The sequence below is a fragment of the Cetorhinus maximus genome, chromosome 19 (genome assembly GCF_964194155.1).
Source record: "Cetorhinus maximus chromosome 19, sCetMax3.hap1.1, whole genome shotgun sequence".
NCBI lineage: Eukaryota > Metazoa > Chordata > Chondrichthyes > Lamniformes > Cetorhinidae > Cetorhinus > Cetorhinus maximus.
The window spans coordinates 37,305,789-37,332,579 of NC_135897.1; the positions used below are offsets into that span (position 1 = coordinate 37,305,789).

Below are 26,791 nucleotides of genomic sequence, written 5' to 3' on the forward strand. Positions count from 1 at the left end.
ATCGCACTACTGGCACAGAATGCAGCATACGCCTTCTGCCATATTGTTTTATTCCTGTAAATTTAAAATCCATCGGATGTATGACACGAGGAAAGATATGTGGTGCATATAACAAAATTGTAAGCCCATTTTGTGAAACATAATGCGCAGAAGAAACTTCCATTCAAAGGGCAGGATCTTGAGTCCCCAGTAGAGCCAGGAACGGAGACAGGCGTGAGCTAAATATAGCTGCTGCCCAGCCAGTGTGCCAGTTCCCCAGCTCCATCCTGGCCCCAGGCCTTTTCTGCAGAGACAGAGCAGGGGGTGGGTGGGGTGGTGGTGGTTTGTGGTTGGTGGGGGGGTGGGGGGTGGAGGAGAGGTAAAGCAGGGATACCCGCCCGCATGTAGTGGGGGGCAGACTGGATTTTCCGGTGCTTGGAAGTGGCACCCTGGCAGTAGACCGGTGAGTCCAGCACTCCAGCCAGGCTAAGTCTATCTGGATGCAGGATCAGCTGCACGCCATCCTGGAGAGGGGTTCTCTCCAACACACTGCCCCCCCCACCACTCCCAAACCCCTACAATATGGTGACCAGGCTGCAGGATGCATTTCCTAATTTAAGTTTTAATAATGTTGGAGAGAGGGCGCCTCCATTTTGAAGTGCCCTTTCCCTTAATTACCTTCTATTGCAGCCAACTGCTCTTCCAGCCTCTGAGTGGCCCTTCAGCCTTGAGAGCCCACCCACCCTGCTTAATTGGATAGTGATACCATCTCCACGCCAGTTAAGGGGGTACCGCATGAAAGTTTTGGTCAGTGATTATATCCCTCCAGGGGCAGCTTTTGGACTCAGATACGGTCCTAACCTCTGTTTCCCTCCCTCGGAAATCCAAGATGTCTGATAAAACTTGCTTGTTTTGTTGCTGAATTCCAAAAAAAACTCCATGTGGAGTTATATATAGCTGATCTGCTTAGTGAGGGTCTTAATTACCTGCATTTTTAAACAGTAAGATTTTGACAAAGGGCACAAGACACAAAACATTAGTTGATCTGTGATATGTGACCAATTTAAGATGAGAATGGCTTTCAAATATTTTGAAACATCTAGTTTTAGACAGTCTATTTGCAATGATTCTGTGACAGTTTGCATGGGGGTCAACCATTTAAAAATATTCAGCTTAATTTTAATAAAATGACAGCAGCAACACTAACCTGGAGGTGAGATCTGACTATCGACTTTCCTTTTGTAAATTCAAAGTTCCTCCTCATGAAAAGGTAGAGCAAGGCACAAGCTTCATTCTGGGTGGAGCTAGACCTGTGGTTGCAGCATTTTAAGATTTCATAGCAGAGTGTACCACAAAGCTCTGCTCGGCCTTGAAAGAAAGCTGACGGGAACTGGTGAGAAGCAGCAGATATGAAATCTTTTAGTAATGCACAATCGACATTAAATAATACCATACATACACAACACTAACTCACAGTGTCATTATCCACTTCAACCATGCTTTAGGAACCAGAACAGCTCTGAAATTGCATAAAATTTGATCTGTGATGTGTATCGGGATCACGGTAGTATTGCTACAAATGGGGTCCTAGATTTGGAACATCCCAAGAAGTACTGCCATGCAATCGAATTCATTCAAAAATATGTAGGAAATGTGCACTTGGTCCATATAAACCAAAAACAGAAAATGCTTGCAATGCAGGTCGAGCAGCATCTGCACAGAGAACAAGCGGGTTAACATTTCAGATGTGGACCTTACATCAGAACTAGAAGACTGACGGATCGTGTCAAACAACAAGTCCCTTTGGCTGTTCACTACAGGCAAAGCACTGACCGTACTCAACTAGCCTGTCCTTGCAAAACTCAGGACACAGTGTCCAACATTAGGTGCGATTCCATGATTGGACAACACTCTACCAAATAACCCTGATTGTGCTAAGAACTACAGTAACAACCAATTTAAAATAGTCAGTCCGGCTTGCAGTGTGGCTCATTTACATGTGCTAGAAGTTACATATATTCATGCACAGGGCCCTGTCCTTTGCAAAAAGAAGAACATGCCCACGCATTGCATCTTTTTCACTGAACAAAAGTTTGGGGGACAGCCATTCACTGATTCATTCCTCATGGCAATGCCTTGACCAATCAGACTCAACCTGCCTGGTTTGAATTTAAACAAAAGCTTGACAGTTAACTGTTTCCTGGTTCATTCTCCATGACACTGACTTTACCAATCAGAGTTCACTTGCCAACCATTCAACACCCTCTTCCCATGCAGTATAAACTGTTGCTCCCTTTTAGATTTGGTATTCTTGTGAAACTGTCTAAGGCTGGACATGGGAGGCAGGCTAAGTAAGGAAAGGTGAGAAAAAAAGGGTCCGGTGAAAGTGGGGGGTGGCAAAGAGTGTATGGGGAAGGTAGGGGGAGGAGAAAGAGTGCCCGGGGAAAGCGGGAGAGTGTGTATCCGGGTAAAAAGGGGTTGGGGGGGAAGGGGGAAGAGCCTTAGTGGGCAGGATTGGTAGTGTTGACTATGGGGTCTTGGTGGGGGGTTGAATTCAGGATAATCGTGCTAGGAAGGAACAGGCACAATCAGAGTGGGGAGTGGGAGGGTGGCAGTCTACGGTGAGTTTCTGGTATGTGAAGGTCTCATGGCTGGGGGTGGTCACAAATAGGGTGGACATGGGGACAGTAATGGGTATCGGCTCCAAGGGGTGGGAAGGCATGTGGAGGTGGATCGTGATAGGGTCCAGGGTAACGGGGGGGGGGGTTCAAGGGTGACAGGACGAAGAGGAATCGTGACGTTGGGTGTGTCAAGGGTGATGGGGAGAGGGTAGAATGTGGTAGACTGAGTCTAGAAGGTGACGTGCACCATTTTTTCAAATTCGAACCTGATCTCACAGTTAATCAATCAGTGAGATCCCTCAAAGTGGACGGAGGGTCTTTTCGGGTGGGTCGAGTTCAAGGTCAGCACAAGTGGCTGGCTAAAGGGACACTGTAATAATTATGAGGCAACTGAATATCAACCATGCACAGTTGTTTTCTCCTTTCTATGGTGAAGCCCACACTGCAGCAGGTCTGTTCCCGACTCATGGATCTCACAACATTTGAGATCCAACAAGGTGTGGAGCTGATGTTCATTCTGTGCCTTTTGCCATTAGCTACAGTCAGAGGCAGGGAAGAAGGGAGGGAGGTTCATGGCTGGTGAAGGACAACTTGTGAGTCCAAATGTCCACCCTCCTGGTGAATGGTCATGGCCGACAAGGGCTCATGTGGTTAGTCTTTCTATGCTGCCAAGGCAATGGTTTCTCTGAAGAGTCTCAAGAATAGTGGAGGCAAGTGGAAAAGGCTTCTTACACATGGCTCTCATCACCCCGGTCAAAGAGCAATGACTCCATGCATAGCCACGTAAGAATGGGAGGAACAATCATCTCTGGTCCTCAAGGATACCCTTCACGTGAAAAGGGTGAGGTGGGGATAACATGTCTAGACGGAAGCCAAGTGAAGGGCTTAGCACTGGCCCATTAGCTTTGAGGTAGAGGGAAACCTGTAAAGGACATGGTCACTCAATGTATCACTGCAATTTATTCACACATCCACTGAGGCGCCGATGATGCAGGCTGCAGGTAACCCTGCTTTGGTAATGGCTCTCATCTAGATGGGGAGAAGGAGGGCCCATCGGAGGTTGGCATAGAGCCAGGAGGAGCAAGGGCCTGAGCAGCAAGTGGCAGCGGGGCCTCAGGAAGATCAAGATGCTGGTGAACATGGAGCACTGCAATGGCGAGCATTGGCCCGACCATGGGTCTATCCTAGTGGTGCTCTTACCTGGAGATGAGTGAAAGGCAATGCCAGAGGCGCCCTCGTATGTCCCAGGATATGGCTGTTCACATCTGCCAGTTCCTCCAGTATGAGCTGCGGCTGAAAAGACCCTAGAGGAGTAATGCAGAGCTCCTTGCCTGCATTTAGTGAATATCTGTCTGGCTGCCCTTTAAATATGGTGCTAGGACCTTGGACCCCATGATTTAATGACTTCCTGCCCGCCCCACCACAAGATTCACCGAGCTCCTCATGGATGAGCTGAACAGTGGAAGATTGCGCATGTTCAGCCATCCCGTCATCCAGCGGGAATCACACCGACTTTCCCACCCACCACTAGACTTAGATTCCATCCTATATGTGATGCATCGAACATTTAACACCTTCCACGCTGACTGCAATCAAAAGCCAAATATCTCAATGCCTTCTCAGCAGTAAGTTCTGATTAAGTAGGATGTATCAAAATTAATGATCTTTTATCTTCTCGGATTGCTGACTGAAAAGGTATATCTAGTGTGAATGGATAATACATGAACAAAATATCAACTCTTTTTACGCATTAACAATGTAGGTATCTTTCTTTTCTTTACTCTTTCACAGGATGTGGACATCGCTGGCAAGGCCAGCATTTCTTGCCCATCCCTAATTGCCTTTGAACTGAGTGGCTGGCTAGGCCATTTCAGAGGACAGTTAAGAGTCAGCCACATTGCTGTGGGACTGGAGGCACATGTAGGTCAGGTCAGGTAAGGATGGCAGATTTCCTTCCCTAAAGGACATTAGTGAACCAGATAGGTTTTTACCACAATCAATGCTAGCTTCATGGTCACCATTACTAAGACTAGTTTTAAATTCCAGATTTATTATCTGAATTCAAATTCCACCTGATGCTGTGGTGGGATTTGAACCCAAATCCCTAGAGCATTAGCTGGGTGTCTGGATTATTAATCCAGCAACATTACAACCACCATCTCCCCAAAAGGCTGTGATGAAGTTACTCAATTGTATCATTGTTGTAAAGAACACTCAGAGCAGCACACACTTGTGCTGAAATAGTTTTATAATCTTATCAACTCAAATTTAAAACACAGAATGCTGCCACTGTACCCATAAATGAAAAAGTGGTTATCACAGGTACAGATTGGGACTGTAAAAGGTGTCAATGTTTCATCAAGTCAATTTGTTCTTGCTAATAAGGATTGGGAGCTGTTTTTAAATAAAACTAGCAGATCTCCTGCGAAATTACTCACAGTCAGATGAGTTTTATAATTAAAGAGGTGCTGTGCTATATACTGTACAATATTTTAAACAGGACAACTGATCTACAGTTATTAAATCATTGAAATTTTATTACATGGTATTCTGGGATTTGTGTTGCAATTTTCATGTTAGAAAAATGGAGAGAAGCAGAATTCAATGAACAGGTTACTTCATCTATATACATAATTTTATCTCTCAATTTTTTAATGGCTGGTAAGCAAGTGGTACCAGTCAGGAGGGAGGGATGCACTGAATTGTTTGACAACACTAAGATGAAGGCAGAGGGTGACAGTTTTTCCAGCTGGAGGTGTGATTGAAATTTTAAGCAAATCAAAAGATGTGGTACTGAAGTGGGACACAAAATGTGCTATGCGCATTATTGCACCATTTTTATTATAGATCTGTTCTCATTATAAGGCGCGATAAATTAAAATAATTCATCCATTAGATGCACACAGTAATGCAGAAATATTTTGATATTTAACACTACTTATCTGTACCTTGGAAACAAATAGTCGGAGAGCTGCAAATACATGTTTCAGAGCAACTGATGACTGATTAATTTGCAGGAACAGTAAGTAGGTGTCAAAGACTCTCTTCATTGTGGGATTCTGCCCATCATCCTGTTGCAATTGTTTCTGTAAAGTCAGATAAAAAAGAGGTGAATTGCATTGAAAACACAGGTTCTGCAAACTATAAAATACCTTCTACACTTGCAGGTTGGTTCAAACTGGGCATTCTAGAAAAGAAAGTTCTGGCACTTGTTTAAAAATGATACTTTATGCAACATTTAAGCCTACACCACATATTTTCTACCTTACCCCTTTACCAAATATCTTAATATCATTACGAAGCACAAATCAACAACTGTCACTGTAGGTAAAAGCTCATGGGTTGTTCTTGAAAGCAATAAAGAACTGCCAGTTTAGAATATAACAGACACTGGTATGAATGTGATCTTGCAATTTGTACCAGAAAAAACACAGGATAATCTAAAAGGTATGGTTTTCCATAAACCCTATGAGTTATGATTTTCATATTGTTGGGAAAGCATTGATTATGCAATACATACAACTATAAGCATCAGGTCTTCATTAGCACCAGATTTTCTGAATACACATTGATCAATGTCTGTCGCGCATCAATGCAGTCTGGAATTCATACATCATCACTGTATTTTATCAGCAAAACAAATATGGGTGTAATCAGAACTACCTGATGGGCTTGAGTAAAAAGACAAATGATCTCAAGCACAGTGATGCCAACTTCTGTTGCAATATTTGCTTCTACATCTATAAGAGGCAAGGTATCCATCTCAGTTAGAGAACCATCTAAACAAATGGAAAATCAAAGTCAGTCTGTTACCAAGCTGTACTGAGACTATAGAAAGTTATTGCTGATTTTTCTTCTGATACACATACATTTATATGGAGTAATTTTGTGAGCATCACTAGATAGGAGCACAGGTCAAATGTAGGCCAACAACACCAAAGATATGATTGTGCAACCTTTGCTTTCATCTACCATGGATCCACACTAAAAATGTAGGCTCACAATAATGAATTGAATTTGGCTAAAAGTGAACACCTCAATCTGTCTGCCTATTGTGCTTAATGTATAATCATTAAACAGTAAAACGTTAACAAAAGCACCAACAATTGAGAATTATATACTTCATCTGGAGTCCATTTACATGCTTCAAGACTAACTTTTAAAGAAAGTAATACAGATACTCACCTTAGGAACGTAGGTGAGTACAGGATCATAAGAGACTGCAGTCTACCTGACCAGTGACAAAAATTAACTTCTCTCAGCTGCTCACTTCCTAAAACATCTATCAAATTCTCCATTCACCATCACCCTGGGAGCCCATTCCTCACACACATCAACCTCTTCACAAACTGCATTATATTTTTACTCGTTTAAGCTTAACTGGTTCTAAAGTTTGTGCCAATTTTGAACAGGTTATCAGGCTTCAATTGACCTCTTCACTCAACCTCACAGAAAAACCCCACCGTGGGTGTACACCATCAGTTTCTCCACCTTGTCTCTGTTGTGCATTCCTTTGGCCTGCTCCACTCCAGCATCTGTGGTAGAGCTGTTCGTCATCTTATCCACATACTCTAGAATCCTTCTCCTACACGCCTCAACTTTTCTGCATTTTTCCCGCCTTCAGAAGTATTCTAAAATTTTGGCCATACCTTCAGCCATCTCCCAAATACCTCTTTCAAGTTTTTCTAGATCTAATCCTGATTTATGAAGCACACGGGATATTTTTGTTACTTTAGAAGCAAGGTATAAATGTAAGTTGTGGATTTGATAAGTTATTCGAGATTTCTAATTCAACATGATTTATATTATTTTAAGAGGGCACTTGAAGTAACATTTCACATGCAAAAAAAACAAATGCCTAATGTTGAAATTTCTTTTTAAACATACTGGATATTATGTTGGAAGCGTCCATCATTTGCAACAGTTTGGGGTTTGATAATGCATTCTTTCCACGTATTATAGGCATCGTCTGGCACCTTCCATGTCTATGTCCATCAAGGCCTGAATGTATCCTGATAAATAAAAAGGCATAATGTAACCTAAAGTACAAATGCCTTCAGTTTTTAAACTCCCTGCTGTTATCATGAGTTACTTACATGAGTAAAAAATAAAAGTAAAACTGCTGCTAAACTTGAAATTTCATAATTTTAGGAGAAGATGCTTTTTTCTCTTGTTTCCATATCTCAATTATCCTTAATTTCATATTTTTTGCAAATACATTGATATAAACACTCTGAATGCAGGGTGACAAACAGATTCATTATATTCCATAACGCAGGTGGATTTTAATAGGGGGCGATTGTGTTATTCACAGCACTGATTTGTAATAGAGTGAAACTGTGACTTGCAGTGTGTTATGGGGTGAAATATGGCATTAAGAGGATTGGGGACAAAACAAAGTAAAAAGTACAATTGCTGTAACCAGCTCAAGGACCTACTCTAGTATAAACATGCTAGAGTTGCATGTTATTACCATCAGTAGTTAACAGTCACTCTTGGTCTTTTAAGGCAAACACACACACAAAAACTATGTGCTATCTCAGCCAATCATATCACTCATTTAATTATCTAATAAGGTTGTACAATAACAGGCCAGTAAAATAAGTTGGACATGATTATCTGAACTTATTGATAGGAGTTACCATTGAGAGAGAAGACCAGTACTTTGATGGGTAGGGTTAGACCCTTTGAGAGTTCCATTACTCTGGCTGGCTTGTGCGAGTTTAGCTGCAGCAGCTAACTTCCTGTTTCAAATAAACACAAGTTAAAGTGGTTACAGCTGTGTGTAACAACTTGAAAATATATATATATAAGCAAAAAAAAAAATTTTTGAACATGGCAGTGGATTGATAAAAGTTTACAGCTGCAGAAAGCAACAACCAATATTCAATTTATGGGCAGAATTTTACGTCCTGCGGGCGGGCGCCCGACCTGATTGGGCATAAAATCGCGCGAGAAGATGTCGGACGAGCGTCCCAACGTCATCTCGTGCTCACACGATATTTCGCTCGGTGGGCGCACGCAAAAGTCGGAAGTGCGCCTGCCGACAATTAAGAGGGCAATTAAGCCCATGAACGGCACAATTGTCTCCAATTTCTCGTGGTCAGTCCAACCTTACGGCCAGGCCAGGCAGACTTTGCATTCTTTGTGAAACCTCATCCAAGGGTGGGATGAAGTTTCCGTTATTATATAAAATTAAAATAAAAACCTATGGCAGCATTTTTATCATCTATATGTTCAGGTGCCTGATTGTGATGTTTGGACATTTTTTTCCTGACTTTCAAAACTTTGCTGCATGGTTTTTGGGTCTGCAGCTCCCTCAGGTAGCTCTCTGCCTTCAGGGAGCTTTGTCTCAGCGCATGCCCATGCCAGCAGTGATGTCACCGCCTGCCCTCCTCCCACCCCCACCCTGGCAGCACTGAGATTTTCAATGTGCCTTTCACGTTTGCTGGCCGTTAATCAGCCAGCCAGCGTGAAATTGCGGTTAGGGGCCGATCATGGTTGGCGGTCCCTTTCCTGGCCGCTCCCAGGCCCGCCAATCGCGCCTGCCCACTGAGCTGAAAATTCAGGTCTATGTCTTTTTAATTCAAAACCTGTAACTGGAACAAAAAATGCTGGCAATATTCATCAGGCCCATTACCAAGTGAGAGGAGAAAATAGAATACATCAAGAATATGCTTTGCCATGAGGCAAAGCTTCAAATTTTATCATCACAGAACGTTTGAATGTGTATTCTTTCCCACCTTCCCTTGCATGGTCCTATCTGTTCCCTCAAGTTCAAGGTGAGCATATGAGAACACACCTGTGTATAACTGGTTTAGCAATCCATCACCAGATTTTGTTGGCCATATCAAGTACCATAAGGTCTCAGCTCACCCAAGACTCCATGATAATTCCGGAGAGCAAAGATAATACTTCGCTTCTGTTATCTACTATTAACCATCACCATAAAAATGCTTCTCCCTGTCCCTTCTGCCCTTGCCTCCAATACCAAATACAAGGAGCTCGCAGAATTGTGGTTCCTTAAGAATGAGCCCATCCATTGGTGTAGTCAATAGTTCGTTCCAATGATAGCTTATATTATTGATCTGATATCAGCTCTGTTCCCATAACCTCCTGCTTATTTTAATGCATTCACCATTTTGAGACTTCTAAGGCTTGTGAGTGAAGACAATTTACAATTTCAAACAATACAACTGCTGTGCAGTATACAGATGGAATGTTAAACTGCATTTATAAATTTTCTTAATTACAGCAATATGGAGTACTACCTTAAGATGAGACAATTTCAATTCAAATGGAAAGATCCCTTAGCGTGTAGTATTTATAATGCATTATCTGTGAAAATATCAATGCATAAAATAACTACGGCCACAATTTTACGTCCTGCGGGCAGGCACGCGCTCAACTCGTCCGGCCACGAAATAGCGTGAGATCAGGCGAGTATCCCAACATCATCGTGCACTCATGTGATATCTTGCTTGGCGGGCATGTGTAGCAGTCAGAGGCATGCCCACTGACAATTCCGTGGGCAATTAAGCCCATTAAGGAGGCAATTGAAAGCGATTTGTCATGGCCCGTCCACTTCTATGGCCTTTATATTTTTGCTCAAACCTCGGCCCAGGGCAGAATGAAATCTCCATGGGGAAATAAAATGAGATATCTGGGGACTGGTTTTTTATGAGGTATGTTTTCAAGTGCTTGTTGTGCTCTATGGGCATATTTTGCAGAATTTTTGTTGTTTTGTTTACTCAGTGGAGGTCTGCAGCTCCCTGAGGCAGCTGGCTGCCTTCAGGGAGCTCAATGGAAACGCTCACCAGCACCCGCGGTGACGTCAGTGCCCGCCCTCTTGCCGCCCCCACCGGCAGTGCTGAGCCTTTCTCAGCGGGCCTTTCACGCTGGCTGGCCGTTAATTGGTTTCCTCTCCACTCCCGGGCCTGCCAATTGCGTGTGCCCGACAAGCGAAAAATTCAGGCCTATGTAACATTTTTCCTAAATAATATCAAAATAACTTTTGGGAAATCTGTGCAATGGAATTTGTAGCAGATTCAATTTTGTGGCTATTTGACTCTTCATTTTCATATGATATTTGAAGGAACCCATTGAATTAGAAATTCTCACATCGTGTATCCTGATAAAACATCTTGGGTATTTTTAAAATATTTTGATGAAAAATAATTAATTTTCATAATACATTTTCAACAGGTGAGACCAAAATAATCAGATTATTTTTCTTGCCTCATTGAAAGTATTAGGTTATAACAGTGGAACTCCAAGATTATTTTCAACAGTGACAATACTTGTCTTTTCACCCCCTTGCCGTTTGCCAATCCTAAAGGGGTATGGTGTCAAAGGGGCTGTGTGTTTTCCTGTCAAAGTGTATCCAGCTTTCTTGCAATACATTTAATTCGGTATGAGTGGTGATTAATAGAGGTGACTGTTAAGTGAGCAATGAGGTGTGGTGTATTGTGCAGTGCGTGAAGCTATTGGTGCAGTCTGTGGGATATGGCATTTTAAAATATACTCAATGACCTTGACTACTTGTGTGAGGTCATTGAACTTCTTGTGGGACTACACCCAGGTCCTTGGGGCTAGACTCCTAGCATTGACTGCCATGGCTATCTGATCCCACTGCTGTCTCAAAGCTTTTCTAGATGGCCTCTTGACTGCGCGGATGGCTGACATCCCTCCTTTTCTCCACCTCCCACACCAAGGCCTCAAGTGCAACGTAAGAGGATCTTTGAGCCTGCACTCTGTGGTGGTGTGCCATTATTGAGTGCTCCTCACATGAAACTCCCTATTAGAATGACTTCCAGCACTTGTTCCAGCCACACTGTACCTCCCTTTTAGGAGGTGCGGGATAGCTTCAAGTAGGGCAGGCTAGCTAGAGCTCATGCTGGCCTCTCACAATTTTGTGACCCCTGCTTAGGCATGCAGCCACTCAATCATACACAAAGCACAAATCATCTGCATGCTACAATCTTTTAAATTAGATGTTTGCTGGCTGTCTGCATTGGAAGCAATGGGCAGAGGTTAATTCAACATCATGATCCCTGTGCCCATTTTCAGGCCTAATCCAATCATACAGCTCAAGTATTTTTCCTCCTAGCCCAGGGCGTTTGCTGCTATTTGTACTATCTGTCTGGCTCAAGCCAATTAAGGAGCACAGAACAGGAATCAAATGACTCAGTCACGGGCTCAATCAACACTTGCTCCTTCCATGGATCCAAAAATAAGCGGTTTAAAAGTAATTGAAATGCTAAAATTGTCTGGCAATGCCTCAAATTAAAAATTCTCATCCTTGTTTTCACATTTCCCTATGGCCTACCTCCTCTCTATCAGGCTAACATTCTCCATCCCGATAACTCTCCGAGATCTCTGCACTCTTTCAAATCTGGCCTACGTTGCATCCCCAATTTTCACTGCTCCACTACTGGCACATGCCATCAGCTGTCTCGGCCCTCAGTCTGGAACTCCTTCGCTAAATTTCTCCATTATTCTACCTCTCTCTCTCTCTCTTCCTTTGATCCTTCAAACCTGTCTCTTTCATTAAGTGTTTGATCACCAGTTCTAATCTCCTTATTTAGTCCGTTGTCAGACTTTATTTGAAAATGAACCTGTGAAACGCCTTGGGACATTTTAATATATTGACGGTACTATGTAAATGCAAGTTGTAGTTGTTGTTCTGCAAACTCATAGTATTGTAAAGGTTACCTTGCCACATGCCTTTTTCCCAGAAATCTGAAATGTTGAACACAAACTCTGAAAGAAAACAAAAAAAGTTCAAGCACAAATTGTCCCCATTTTTCATGTCACTGTAAAATAATTACCGGATGCTGTCGATTTTGTTGTTTCTTCTGGAAGCCAAATGCTATGTCAAGGATTTGGCACTGATGAAACGACAACTAGATGTACATGGACAATATCCCCAGCCAAGTTGTGTGCTGATGTCAGTGTCATTTAATTCACAGTAGCGCCTTAGAAATTTTCAACATAAAAAACATCATTTAAAATGGTTTACTTGCCCCCTTGCACAGCTGGGAGTCACTTGTTTAAGTTGGGCATTAATTTTTTCAAACATCCAGCAGAATTTAAAAATAAAATCATGCTTTAATTTAACCTTTATTAATATGTATAAATGCAGAATATAAAAAACAATATAAGGTGATAATGCTTTTGTATCCAGATTGAATTTAATTGCTTCATACATTTATCACTTCCCAGACCATAACTGTGAAAATGTAATTTTGTCACCTTCTGATTTCCCATTTCACTGCACCTCATTCCCCAGTGAACAAGGGGAAAACAGCATGCTGTAGTGATTGCCATTCTGTACTAAAGAGATTTCCTCTCCCTTCTTGTGGAAATTCTCTAAACCTCTCCTTAACATTACACATGATGACAGGAATACGACCTCATACAGGGAGCTGAGGAGACAGACCCTTTCCTACTTATCAATGACACAGTAAGTTGATACAACAATTCTGTGTGGCATCATGCCATTTCCGATTTGTATACTCTATTGCATGGCTGCAGTGCTACACATATTTGAAATAACCCTTAAGTACATCTTCCAAGCACATTTTTACTCGTTTATAATTCCTGAGTTTATTACTTTAGTATGTATCAGGTAGCTAATAAACAGAAAATTGAATGGTCTCCACTTACTCTAAAATATTGAAGAAATCCATTAGTTCTGAATATGATGCTTTGCACCAGTAGGCTTTAAGAATCTCTGGAAAGAAATAGAGGTGATTTCATTATTATGAAGTTTGAACCATCCCCAATTTAACTGTTGAAGTTTAATGTTCTAAATATATTTTTCTAATTGTTCATTATTTTAGGATTTAACCTTGACTGCAAAACCTTGGTCTGTGGGTAAAGGCATATAGTTTTTATGGATTTTAAGGTGCAACAGTATACTTGCAGCCTACAGGTCTCCAGTAAAATGAAAAAAATGCTTTTTCCCTTTTTCACAAAGAAAATGCAATCCCATAAATATCACATAATATGAAAACATTACTTTTAAACAAAATGAAATTATAGCATCAAATGAATTCATCATTGACTATCAGGATAACATAGAGAAGCCAGTTGTCTGAGCCTCTGTCACATGATGTCAGGAAGAAGAGTCTTACCCTCAGAAACAGTCTTCATAATGTGAAGGAAACATGTAAGCAGACTTCTCATTTCAGCTTGATCTAATTTGTCAAATCGAATAGCGGATCCAATTAAAGACAACGGTCTTGAATAAGCCTGGAGAGTTAAAAGCATTGTCACTCAAGTGATGTGTGATTGAATTGATGCGTGATTGGGTTGTATCAATTTTTCCATTGGAGATTCTCAAATGAGCGTTTAACTGACACATATTTAGCTTTTACAAAGGGACACACATTGTTTTTTTTTACCTGAAGCCACACTAAATGCGATTTGTTTGAGGGTTACCGTTACAAACTTGCCATACATTACTTTAAAGATTTGTGTGTTCTTTTTCTTTTAAACACGTACATCTTTTCTCTCTTGAATGTGAACCCCAATGATATCACAGAGCTGTGAAATGAAGTCCACTAAGAAGATCATCTGCAAAAGCTGAAAAGTAATTTTCTGCTACTAGTGGCCCACAAACTATGAGTATCACTGTCCGACGTGAAGGCGGATATAACAACAGTCAAGTATACTGCAGACGACACAAACTTTTATCCTGCTACATGGGAGAGTTACACCAGCAATTGATTACCCTCGAACATTAAGTCGCTAGTGACTTGTGCCTTACAGACAATCCCTACTGTTTGCCACTGCACAAATAGCCATGGAGTAAGAATACATTGCCCAAGCTTGGTTGCTCTCTAGGTCAAGAGGACAAGATGAAGGGGAAGGCCAGGAAGTAATGATATAAATGGAAGACAACTCTCAACAAGGAGTAGAAATGCAGCAACGTCCATTGCTTTTACACAGCATTTTATGAAAAACATAAACGGATAAGCTGCACCTCCAAATATTGTGAAAGCTGCAATTTAATTCTTTAAAATGATACCTTTTCAGAGGAATCAGGTTTTTCGCTCAATTTCTCACAGGTACCGGAGGTAGAATCCAGACTGCCAAGTGAACCTTTGGAGTCTGCATTGGACACCGTGGAAATAGCTACAGATGAAAAAGCTAAAAATAGTACCGTTAATATCACATGCTTAAATTAATTAAAAGAAGCACTGAATAAGAGTTTGCATTATAGATGTAATTACAATTGATTAATAATAATTATATATTTTTAAAAAATAAATGTATTCTAATATTACTTGTCATTACTGTCAATTGAGAATACCACCACTAGCAAGTACCCCTTCAAGTCATATGGCATCCTGACTTGAAATCACCATTCCTTTACTATCGCTGGGTCAAAATCCTGGAACTCTTTCCCTGACAGCACTATGGATGTACCTACATCACATGCGCTGCAGTGGTTCAAGGTTGTGGCTCACCAGCACTTTCTCAAGGACAATTAAGGGTGGGCAATACATGCTGGCCTTGCCAGTGTTGCTCACTTCCAAAGAATGAATAAGAAAAATAAATCCAATTTTCAAAATGACCAATAACAAATAAAGGGCAATTAAAACCAATACAAAAAAAACTTAAGTTGGATATAAATGGGAATTAATGTATAAGGGGAAAATGTGTATTGATTTAAAAGAATTTACAACATACCAGCTATTGAATTCAAAACATCTTTTGAAACTGAGCTTTCCAGTGAATTAGTATTCCTTGTTGGTGTGGTTGATTGATTCTGTGATCCACCAGCAGTACTCAGGTCATCCCTGGAACCCTGAAATTTAGAGAACTCCTTTAAAATAATAATATCAGCTCCATCTTTAGTTATCATCACTAATAGTAGTGATATGTATTTATAGTATAATTGTAGGTTTCTGTAATACATCACCCAGTAAATTAACAACATTGCCAGAATGATATACTAACACATACAAAGCTAGCACATTATATCTATTTTTATATGTATTAGGGTAGGTCACCAATGTTCTAGTCATTGTAACTACAATGTTAGTTATTTCTTGATGTGACACTAACCGGATTAGACGAACTGAGATTGAATGGGAACATGTCCTTCATAAAGATTCGTGGAAGGTTGTCGAGAAGTATTCCATATAATGGCAAGTACAAAGTGGCTATCAGTTCCTGCTGACTCTACAAAGAACGCATAATTGTTAACCAAGCTGATCTATTTAAATGAAACAATAAATCTAATTCTCTGTCATTTTATGAAACATTTAGATCTTTCTCTCTTAAAATATATTTTACTTCTAACATTTTTCATGCCCCCTTGTTTTTCTCCTTTCTTTCAGTTCTGTAGGAGGCTGCCTATCAGTTGGCTTGATGGCTAGGGTGTAGTTCAGAATATCACCACAACATGGGTTTGATTCCCGTTCTGGCTGAGGTAGACTTGGGACCTGCCTCCTTGCCCTCTCCCCGAGAGTGGAAGGCAATGGCAAGCCACAGCTGACAAAAAACAGCCAAGGAAAACAGCTCAAGATGAAGCATCAGAAGACAATGAGCCAAGGATCTGCATTTGGGCAGAGCACTCATGAATGAATAAATGAATTTCAGTTCTGTGGAACCGTTCACAGTTCCTTAAAGAGATGGCTTAGTAATCAAACTCTGCCAATGCAACAATTTAACCAGGTGCTCAGAGGTTGTAAGAACAGACCCAGAATGCTTCATCCCCCAAACCTTCCTCTCCCCTGGGAAGCACAAAACCTCACACCACAAACCCTCAACCAAACCTGAAAATACATAGCTTTTTAAAGCATTAACTGCTTTAGGCAACTGCACTATCAATATACCATGAACAGATTTATTATTTACCTTTCCAGCATATCTGTCATCAAAGGAATGCTTGGCCATCAGATTTTTAAGGACAGCAATGGCCAGATGTCGAATATCTTGATCTTCCTGAAGTGCAAATCCAACTTCACGGAGCAACAGCCCAATGAGAAAATGATTACGACAAAATTCATTTGTCAAGGTGTATTCTGGCTGTATGCCTATATTAGGAATAAAAAAAATCTTTCAACAATATTTGTATTCCATAAATCTCAATTAAGATAGAAAACAAGTCCCTAGGTTCTTTACAGAAGCGTGAGGAAAAAAACTGGACACTGAATTAAATAATGAGATAGTAGAAGGGGTGACTAATGGTTTGGACAAAAGAGGTTTTGGTGGAGGATCATAAAGAAGAAAGAAATTAAAGTGAAAAGTCTGCAAGGTTTAGGGAGGAAATTCCAAAACATGGGGTCAAGGAGATGGAGGTGCAGACATGAATGAAGAGATGTCGAGGGGGTGGAAAGAGGATGAAATCAGAAGAACAGAGAGTTCAGGAGGTGGTGTTGCAGAGATACAGAAGGGTGAGGCCATAAGAGACTTACACATGAAGAGGTAGGTGAAGTGGGTTGGATGAATAGCGTAGGGAGGATGGGAAGGTGGGAGGGTGACTAGGGGGGTGTGGGCAGTCTGGTAGGGCAAGTAGGGTGGTAGGAGGTGTGGTGGATAAATGGCTGAGTGGGTAATCAGGTGGTTGGGTGTAGTCAGGTCTGGCCGAAGAGGTAGTCGGGTGGTCCGGAGGGTAGTCGGGAGTCAGAAGGTAGTCAGCTAGTCAGGGGGGTAGTTGGATGGTTGGAGGGTGGGGTGACTGGGGGCTCAGTTGTTAGATTAGGTTTTAGTATGTCTAACATTTCCTGGGTAACGATTCAGGTAAGTACCGCAGAACTATCCAAATTCGCCATCTCTAGCTCAGAGTCAGAGACATTCATGGAGTGGAAACTTCCCGGGCAATTCCCATGTAGGTCCACACAGCAGGATTTCCACAGGGTCCCAACATGCATCTTCAGTTGTACATGTGGTCTCTGACGATCCAAAGACTGGAAGATTTGGCCCATCCTGGTCTACACAGTTTTGAGTATAGCTTCCCACTTTTAACACTGCCTAGCATTGACCCGAATATTGTTTGGGGAGCAGAGTTTCTGTCAAGTTTACCTGAACTGCCATAACTTTGATAGAAAGCTCAAAGAAATTACTTTGCAGAGTTGGGTTAAGAATTCTTGGGCCTCCAGGTACCAGAAAGTTTCACAGCCCTTCTGCATCACCTGGAAATGACCTTCCCCCTACCCAGGACCCCCTCCCCACATTCCAGTGAAACACAAACATGTAATAAAATACATATAGAAACAAGTCAGTGCAATATCTACACATTGCACAATAAATGAAGCAAATCATATCACAATATACTACATGTAAGTGAAACTGATCCAGAGGTTGTTTGCAACTTTCCTGCATCAATGAGTTTTACCAGGAGCCTCATGTTTGACGGGGATCCTGGGAATGAACCACAAAGACCCATGTGCTAATCGTCCCCTGTGGTTACGCCATTCCTCCAACTGTTCTACCAAAGTTATGGTGAGAGATCAGGGACCTCCCGCAGAAATTCTAGTCCTTGGTATTTTGTCTCAGTGTAATAATCCCCCCATCTTTAGTATCACAAAATGCTGTACAAATGGTTCATTTTGTTTTGACAAAAGAATGGGAAAAAAAGTGCGAAAGGAAAGTGTGTGAATGCTGTCTGCAATAAAACTGATTCAAACCTAATTCTACATCTGCTCGAATGAATGGACTACTGCACACCTTGACTGAGTTTTCTGCCCTATAGCATATATTGGCAGCCATATGCATATATTGTTGAGCAGACTAAATGCTAGACAACCTCTGCCCTGCTCGGTGTAACGGGGTCATGTTTAATGTAGAAATGCTACGAAGCTAACACTATGCTTGCCAATGCCTATCCACAGCAAGGATCTCATTAGTGCCTCGAGAAGGTGAAATGGAAATCATGGAGGCAAAAGCAAAAAAGGTAAGCTATGAAGGTTGTCTATATACCAATACTATTTTCTTGATTCTTGGCAATGACTGTTGGATGTACACACATGAATACAAGCTCATCTGAAGAAGTGCAAGGACATGTTTGCAATTAAAATCCTCTCATGCAAATGGTAAGGCGAGGTCAGGTCCAATGCTCAGAGTTATGAGCTATGGTCAATGACGGAACCAGTGAATTTTCAGTGGTGACGATGGAACAGCTGAAATTTTGAGGGACGTCAGCTGCTTACAGGCGGAAGATCTTTCGACAAGAGGACTTAGCTTTCCTTTAAGTACACATAAGGAAGGCAAAGGGAAACCATCTCATGTATTCTCTTCCCTAAGTATATCGCTCATTGAAGTTGAAAACGGGAAGTTCTTACCAGCAGCTGAAGAAGAATGCACAGGACTGCAAGGCTTGGAGAAATGAACAGGGGACCTGGCCTTGGTTACCATTACATATACAAATGTAGCAATTTATATTTTGCACTGTTTTGTAAGTAAAGTAAGGAACATAAGTGCCGGAAATACAGCACTATTCCATTCTTGACATTGAGTATCAAACATTGTCAGGTCAGATATAACATTGATGGCCCAATACATAATAAAACTCCCTCAACTCAGCACCAAGTATGTCTCAACTTTAACAAAGTGATTTTTTCTTCGCAAATTCCCACACTGCTCATTCTTATGACTCTTCTGAATGAGATTGATGACTTTTGTCAAAATAGGCAATTTGTATCGCGGGCTCACACAAATTAAGTACTGGATTGAAACTATAGTGTTATTAATTCCAATCCCTTTGGGGATAGGCTGGAAGGCAAGAAGGCTGACAAAATGGTACAACAACGTGTCGGGAGGCATACCTGACTTCTCCCCACTGCCATCCCATTTTTCCAGTGGCAGGAAAATTGGTAGATCGACCACCTGCCCAGCATCCATTTCAGCCACTTAAGTGACCAACGGGCCACTTCCCACCGACCATTCAGTGAAATTTGGGGATTTCCTTTTTTTGGCACTCCCTGGCCCATGGATGATCCCCTTGTGGCAATGGTTTCCCCATCGTAACAGCATTGCCAGTTTACCAAGATGCTCCGCCCAATTACCGGGGTTTGCCTGCCTGCCCCTGTGCCCCCAGACCCCACTTACCACTCTCGAGTGTGCCTGGTCATCGAGGCACCCTCATCCTGTGGGTGCAGCCTCAGAAATGGCCACCCTAATTGGGCAGGCAGCTCTTCGGGACAGGTTGCCATCACAATGCAGTCACTTAATTGATCACCACTGAGAACAGGCCTCTTCAGGTCCTGTTGCCCACCCAAGCAGAGTCGCCTCACACTTTTGGCCCCAGCATTGTGACTTCACTCATCTACAATGTAAAATTAACTATCTGACCAATGCTATATTTGAGCTGGGGGTGCTTGATACTCATAATAGTCTTTTCACATTGTATTCTTAAGTCCCATTGAGAAATCTTTCAATCCATCTGTTTGGAAATAACTTAAAAGCTGCCATGTAGAGGTGATAGCGTAGTGTTTTACCCCATCTCACCTACTTCCTATGTGCTACTGCTAGTCCCAACCAAAGAACTGTGAAACACATATTGCTTGCAGCTGGCATCCACACAGCAGAGGAACAGCAAAAAATTAACAACTTCAAAGTGATCAGTGAAAATTCTTGGGCCCCTGGAGGGCACTCAAAAGATTCATGGGCCCGCCTCATTGCTCCCTCCAACCCTCAATGCAACCTTCTCCCACTCCCACCATCATGAAATGAAAACAGTTAACTTACCTTCTTTTCCTGATCTGTTCTTCAAAAACAGCATTGGCAGGTTGAGTGCAATGAAGTGTTCATAGTTGCAAATTTCATGAAGAAAGTCAAACTTGTATCCAAATAGAGTCTGAAGTTAGAAAATAATAAGCACGATTTTATTTCTTTGGACATTTCAGTCAAGATTTACCAATTTTCTAATTTTGTGCTTGATAGTCAATTTAATGGGCCAGCCAGTACTAAAGTAGGAAATCCTTCATCTCTAAAATAGCACATAATTTTTCTCAGCATTCCATAGACATGGTTACAAAACATACTCAGAGGTACGAGATCATAATCAGATATTTTCTGTATAATGCAGAATTTTTACACTCCATTTGGTGTTTCCTTCCTCATACACACATTAAAGATGTGCATATAAAAAAATTTGATTCCACGAGCTAGATTTACACATTGTTGCCCAGGTGTAAAACCAGCATTGCGGATTGATTGCTCATTAAAATTAGGTGGTTTCTAAAATGGGCGGCCAAACTACAATCCTAACCTCTGATAAATTGAAAATCTACCCTAAAGTGTCTGTGTACAGGAACGCTATCAAGAAAACTCGAGGAAAGAACTAAAATTCATAAGACAATTAACTTCCATTTGTACAAGAGCAAAATATAGCAGTTGTTGGAAATTTGAAATAACAACAGTAAGCGCTAAAAATATTTATCAAGTCTGATAGCGTTTGTGGAGAAAGAAACAGAGTTAATGCTCCAGGTTGATGAACTTTGGTCAGTCCATCCTTCATCAGCTCATCGCCCTGAAATGTTAACACTGTTTCTCTCTCTCCACAGATGCTGTCAGACCTGCTAAGTTCAGCATTTGCTGTTTTTATTTCTAACTTCCATCTGTAACATTTAATTACTTTGTTTTTCCATTTTCTGTCTTGGATGTACTTTTTTTTACTTATTTTCTTAAACTTCCTTCTTTTAGTGATGTGCTTTTTTAATGCATGGCTTTAGCCTGCAATTTCCATTTTTCTCTTTAACTACTGCTTTTAATTTATTGCCATTTTCATTCTATCTGTTTGCTTCTGCCTTCTCCTGCTTTCACTCTGCCCAATCACCTCTCCTGTATAAATTCCAGTGTAGTTGGAATCAGATCAGTGTTTCAAAAGTTTATGTGGTGGGAAGTGGAAATCCCTTAACTGATATTCCCAAGTACATTGGAGCTTTGGCTGCGGGTGCTAGAGATCAGGCTGAAGTGTTTGGAGATGTTTTCAGCTAGAAGGGTGATGTAGATGATCCTAAACAGCCTCTTTTCAGGGTTACCACCACAGTTATTGGTACTCAGCCAATTTAGTTCACACCTTATGATATTAGGAAGTGGCTGAGTTTATTAAATACACCATCCTGACTTGGACATATATTGCTATTTTTTCAGCAGCACTGGTTCAGAACACTCAGGCAGAACTTAATGTAGGTGACAGGGGAGTTGAGGGGGAGGAGGATCTTGCCTGTCAGGGGAGTTGGCTAGAGCTCCACGTTGCCTCCTTTGGGGAAGTGCCAATCAGGTACTTAACTGGACAGCAGCAGGCCTTCCCCAGGATCAAGGACCCCGGGAGAAGAAATCCTGTCCCTGAGAGCCTCCGGCCAATCAGAGGCTAGCAGCTGTGCTTGCTCAGCACCGCCACCAGGGACGCAGTGGCTATTGCCAGTAATGCAGCCACCAGCGGCCCAAGATCATCAAGGGGAGCATTTTTAGCTCGTCAGGCAGGGGAACGCCCAACCCGACTGAGCATAAAATGACGCGCGATGACGTTGGACAAGCGTCCCGATGTCATCGTGCACATGCGCGATATTTCAGTCGGCGGGTCAGTGGCGGAGTGGGCAGCACGCCCACCGACAATTAAAAGGCCTATGAAGGCCATTGCAAAGGTAATTTAGAGAAATGTTTTGCTGCCCATCCAACCTTATGGTTGGCGGGCAGGTGGAAAGGCCAAGCGACCTTTGCCTTTTAGGAAACCTCATCCACATGCGGCATGAGGTTTCCAACAGCAAATAAAAGTAAAATAAAAAATTTTAAATTTCATATATGACATGTCCCTGCTCGTGACAGAGTCACATGAGGGGACATGTTTTATAACATTTTTAAAATCTTTATTTTTGATGTTTTAAACTGTTCATCTCCCTGAGGCAGCTTTGTGCCTCAGGGAGCTTTTCCAGCGCACAGGTGTGAAGTTTGTGCTCGCCCTCCTCCACCCCTAACCCCCTGCTGCACAGGCAGCGCCGAGCACTGCCACTCACGTTTCAGGATGGGCAGGCCTTAATTGGCCCACCAGCATGAAATTGCCGTCCGGCCCTGATCGCGGATGGAGGTCGGCTTCCCAACCGCTCCCGCCCGCCCACGCCAAGCCCGCCCAACGAGGGAAACAGCCTCCCCCAAGGCCCAGGCTATAGAGGTGTATTGATGAAGGGGGAGGTCGTGGGTGGAAGGGTTCAACAGCAAGTGCAGGAAATGCTCTCAGCAGCCCCTCCTGATGTCAGGTTCCTCAATCATGCATGGAGTTCCTGACTCACGTGTTTCTTACGTGTCGGTGCAGACTCGGTGGGCTGAAGGGCCCCTTCTGCATTGTGTGATTCTGTGACAACAAGGATCCACCACTCTGAAAGCCCGTAGGCATACCTGACACTGTTTGCTTTTTAGGCTTCTTGCATGGTGAGCCCCCACCCACCACTTAAGGGCCTCAATTGGTAGCATGGTAGGAAGGCCACTCACAAGTCTTCCCGCATGGACTTAAATGGGGCAGATACTGTAAGGTGGCATGGACCTCACCCACCATCCTCTCATCTGATTAAATGCCTCACCACCACCAAACTCACCTCAGGAGAGGACATTAAATGCTGGCCCTGGAATTCCTTACCTCACACTGTTGTGACAGGACCCAGCACAAGGATAGCAACAGTTCAATTAGAACGGTCACCATTGCCTAGTCAGGGCAACTAGTAATGGGCAAAAAATGGGCCTTGTCTGTGACACAACTTAATGGAAAAAAGAATCAGGTGGAGTGTAAAATGGCAACAGATCAGACCATATCAGTTTCCCACCAGATTGGTTAGGTTAAAATTAGCTCCCATATATTAAGCCTTTTGAGTCATCTGAAAGAACTTATAGCAGAAGTTCTAGATTAGAGGACAATTCAATGTAGTATTCATTCAGTAATGACTCAGCACTTTTATGTGGAGATGTTTTGAGGAGGCTCATGTAGAAAATAGGCAATCACGCTTACATATTATGGAATTATGTTTATGAGATTATTGCAAGTTATGTTTGATTTTCTAATGTTTAGAAATTGTGAAAATTACCTTATGATCTCCAGGATTGAAGATGTTCATGTAACTACCAATCAACTTTAATATAAATCCTCTGTCCATAAAGGTAAAGCATCGCTGCAAAAATCCAAAGCACAATATTATGTTAATGCTTCAAATGCCAATAAAACAAGAGTTTTGCAGCATCTTTAAAATTAAATTTATAGATTTTTAAAGTTGACTTTACATTATTATGCTATTTGCAAAACTTATCATTCACATTTTTTATAATTGATGAATAATGAGTTCCCAAACCTGAAATGTGGGACGAAGAAGAAATTAGAAACAGGAAATAGTGGAAACTATTTTCTGCTATATCAGCAGATCAGGCAGCATTTGCAGAGAACAGACAAGTCAATTCTTTGGTGTTAAAATGTGGATGTTGGATATAGGGATTTGTCTGAGGACTGGATGTTTGGCAACATAACATTTCTGCTCAAAGAATGGTGAAATGTAGACCAGCCAATCTAAAGTAGCAAATGCTCCACAGATGCTGTGAGGCCTGCTGAGCTTTTCCAGCATTTTTTGTTTTTGTTTCAGATTTCCAGCATCTGCAGTATTTTGCCTTTATTAAAGTAGCAGAGGGCAAGCTTCCAGAGGGTATTTTATAGATAAACTAATTCTCACTTATAAAGGCATGGGTTAATTAAGGACATCCAGTATGAATTTTTAAAAGTCAATCATGTTTGACAAATTTGTTGAGTAATTTGATAAGTAGAGAATCGATAAAGAAAATGTAATCAGTCATGGACATGGATTTCCAACTTGCGCTTGATCAAGTACTGCATAGGAGGTTTGTTGATAAAATTAAAGCACTTGGTATAAAAGGTAATGTGGTAACATGGAGAAGAAGTTGACTAAAAGGATGGAAAACAAAGTAGTGATTTATGAATGAGCTGCTTTCAGCGACTGCTAACCAGCTCGATGGAAATCATGCCCGACATTGGGTGGATCCCAGGTCTCACAGCCACTTTCCCTGCACCCTACATACGCTCAGAAATAGGTGGGCCTGAATTTCAAGGCCATGATACCCAACCAGAAACAATGATGGAATCAAAATCCATAGCTTTCAAAAGGGAAATGGATAATTCTTTGAAAAGAAAAATTAAGAAGGATGTGTATGAGGAAAGGTTAGGAGAAGGGAACTAAGATTTCTGTTCAGAAAAATTCTACAAGGAGAAACATTTCTACTTGCTCCAAGCCCCTACCTACTCTTTTCCTTGCATTCCAAACATGTGAATACTGATCAAGTATTAGCTTTTTGATGCATTTTCAGACTGAGAAAGAATTTACCTTTACAAACTTGGCAAGGTAATGGTTTGCCTCCTTAGTTTCCTCTTCTGCTTCTTTGAATTTTCTGTAAATTAGTTCTCCCATAGTTGCCACCAACATTTCTATTGCATTATGATATGACAGTGGAAACCTCTCGGTACGCTTTAGCTAGGCATTTTAGAGAAAAGCAATGAATTGGGATACAATGATTTTGCATTTCATTTGACATAAAGTCTACTAGAATTATTACATTTTAAATATTTGAAGTTACATTAAATTATTTCTCATTATTGGTTACAATTACGAAGGTTGGAACTCCATTGTTTTCCTTGGCTCAAGGATAAACTCAAATGTTGCAATAGGGGAGCTTGTAACTTCAGAATTGGGTATAATGAGTAGTTGTACAATACTTTGGTGTAATTTAATCAAAATGTAACATGATATTTTATCTTTTGCAACAAATGGCTTCTGTGCTCCCCCCAACCCCCACATAGTCCTACCTGCAGTTTCTTGTCATCATCAACCAAATATTGCACCATTGACTTTGTAACAATTTCAAAGAGGAACCATGAATGCTGTAAAACAATAATTAGATCATCAGAAACCCAAACAATGGCCAGAACTATAAAAACGTAAACAACCTGTGGGATGGCAGAACTTCAGGGTGGAAGCATGAAAGTTGGCCAAACACTAAATTAGAAGCTAACACTGGCTGTTCATTATACTATCTGACAAAATGAGTGCATGACTTTAGAAACAAAAATCAAAGAAAAATGTACATATTTCACTGTCAAGGTTTACAGTGGAGTCATAGCTACAATGATATTAAATCTGATGAACAATACTTATGGCCTGACCATCTGTTAACTTTCAACTGACTATTTTTGCTTGGACACTGAGGAACAATGAGCCACAGCTTTAAAACTTTGAGGTGCTGCTGAGGTAAATGGTGTGAAGAAGACGTGCATGATGCAGCTGACATGAAACTGAATTAATCACCACCTTCACAAGCAGGTAATTCTGCTCCTCTCATACTGACAAACAACAGTAACTCCTCCCAGTCAGTATCCAATTAATAGCAGAGCACTTGCTTTAAACAAAACTACTGAAAGAGAACAGATAGCACAAAAGGATGCTTAAGTTAAGGGTAAAAATATTCAGCTGTTTGATTTAATTTTAATGGCCTAGGGGCAGTGAAACTGTATTTATAAAAAAAATACACATAACGTAAGAAGAATGCTTAATACAATTCAATTACTTTTTATGTGAAGGATTATATTTTGTTTAAAAACTATGAACATTAGTTAAGGAAGAAGATAGTTATGTTTGGGCCATTAAATGTACTCTCTTGAAAGGTGACTAAATTTATTCAACTACCCAATTTCCTTTGGTAAAGAAAACTAGAGAAAGCTTGCACAAAATAACACTTCAGGAAATTTTCTGCCAGATTCTTAAAGATAATAAAGCAAGATGTCCAACTTCCTGAGGGTGAGTAAAAACAACTATATTCCATAAATCAATTCATTCCCTGACAAACTTCACTGCATTCCAAATTTGTCCAACTCCCTTATAAAGGAGTTCCTCAATTTATCAATAACTGCTTTTGTTAAATGTTCATTTTACAGATCCACAGCTCCGCAGAGGAAAAATAATGATTTAATTGCTAAACTTGATTGAAACAAATTTAATGCTACACGTCTGTACTCCATAAAGCCTCGCCAAACGTATCAGAATTCAGGAGACACCTCCAAATTGTATTCAAATACTCTGCATCCAATATTTGTTTAATATTTGATCATCAGCTTGCTTTAAATGGATTTGAACCTTAGATGCTAATCAACCCATAGTATTGTTCTGTGGTTTATATTTGAATATATTTAA

The 26,791-nt window shown here is 41.2% G+C and overlaps 1 protein-coding gene across 8 annotated transcripts in view; it reads right to left on the bottom strand.

The window, feature by feature from the left end:
- The window catches only part of dock10 (dedicator of cytokinesis 10), a 370,245-nt gene that overhangs the window by 68,346 nt on the left and 275,108 nt on the right, over positions 1 to 26,791 (bottom strand). For 6 of the 8 annotated variants that reach the window (XM_078563739.1, XM_078563741.1, XM_078563736.1 and 3 more), the window contains exons 27-42: positions 25,411 to 25,485; positions 24,932 to 25,078; positions 23,633 to 23,716; positions 20,304 to 20,412; positions 16,473 to 16,651; positions 15,678 to 15,794; positions 15,300 to 15,417; positions 14,635 to 14,756; positions 13,739 to 13,856; positions 13,269 to 13,335; positions 12,315 to 12,362; positions 8,243 to 8,344; positions 7,488 to 7,612; positions 6,264 to 6,379; positions 5,549 to 5,686; positions 1,187 to 1,369 (exon numbers count right to left, since the gene is read on the bottom strand). In XM_078563739.1, the coding sequence (XP_078419865.1) occupies positions 1,187 to 1,369; positions 5,549 to 5,686; positions 6,264 to 6,379; positions 7,488 to 7,612; positions 8,243 to 8,344; positions 12,315 to 12,362; positions 13,269 to 13,335; positions 13,739 to 13,856; positions 14,635 to 14,756; positions 15,300 to 15,417; positions 15,678 to 15,794; positions 16,473 to 16,651; positions 20,304 to 20,412; positions 23,633 to 23,716; positions 24,932 to 25,078; positions 25,411 to 25,485 (1,848 nt within the window). The remainder of the gene's footprint in view (positions 1 to 1,186; positions 1,370 to 5,548; positions 5,687 to 6,263; positions 6,380 to 7,487; positions 7,613 to 8,242; positions 8,345 to 12,314; positions 12,363 to 13,268; positions 13,336 to 13,738; positions 13,857 to 14,634; positions 14,757 to 15,299; positions 15,418 to 15,677; positions 15,795 to 16,472; positions 16,652 to 20,303; positions 20,413 to 23,632; positions 23,717 to 24,931; positions 25,079 to 25,410; positions 25,486 to 26,791) is intronic. The other 2 variants (XM_078563738.1, XM_078563737.1) reach the window with 2 other exon arrangements.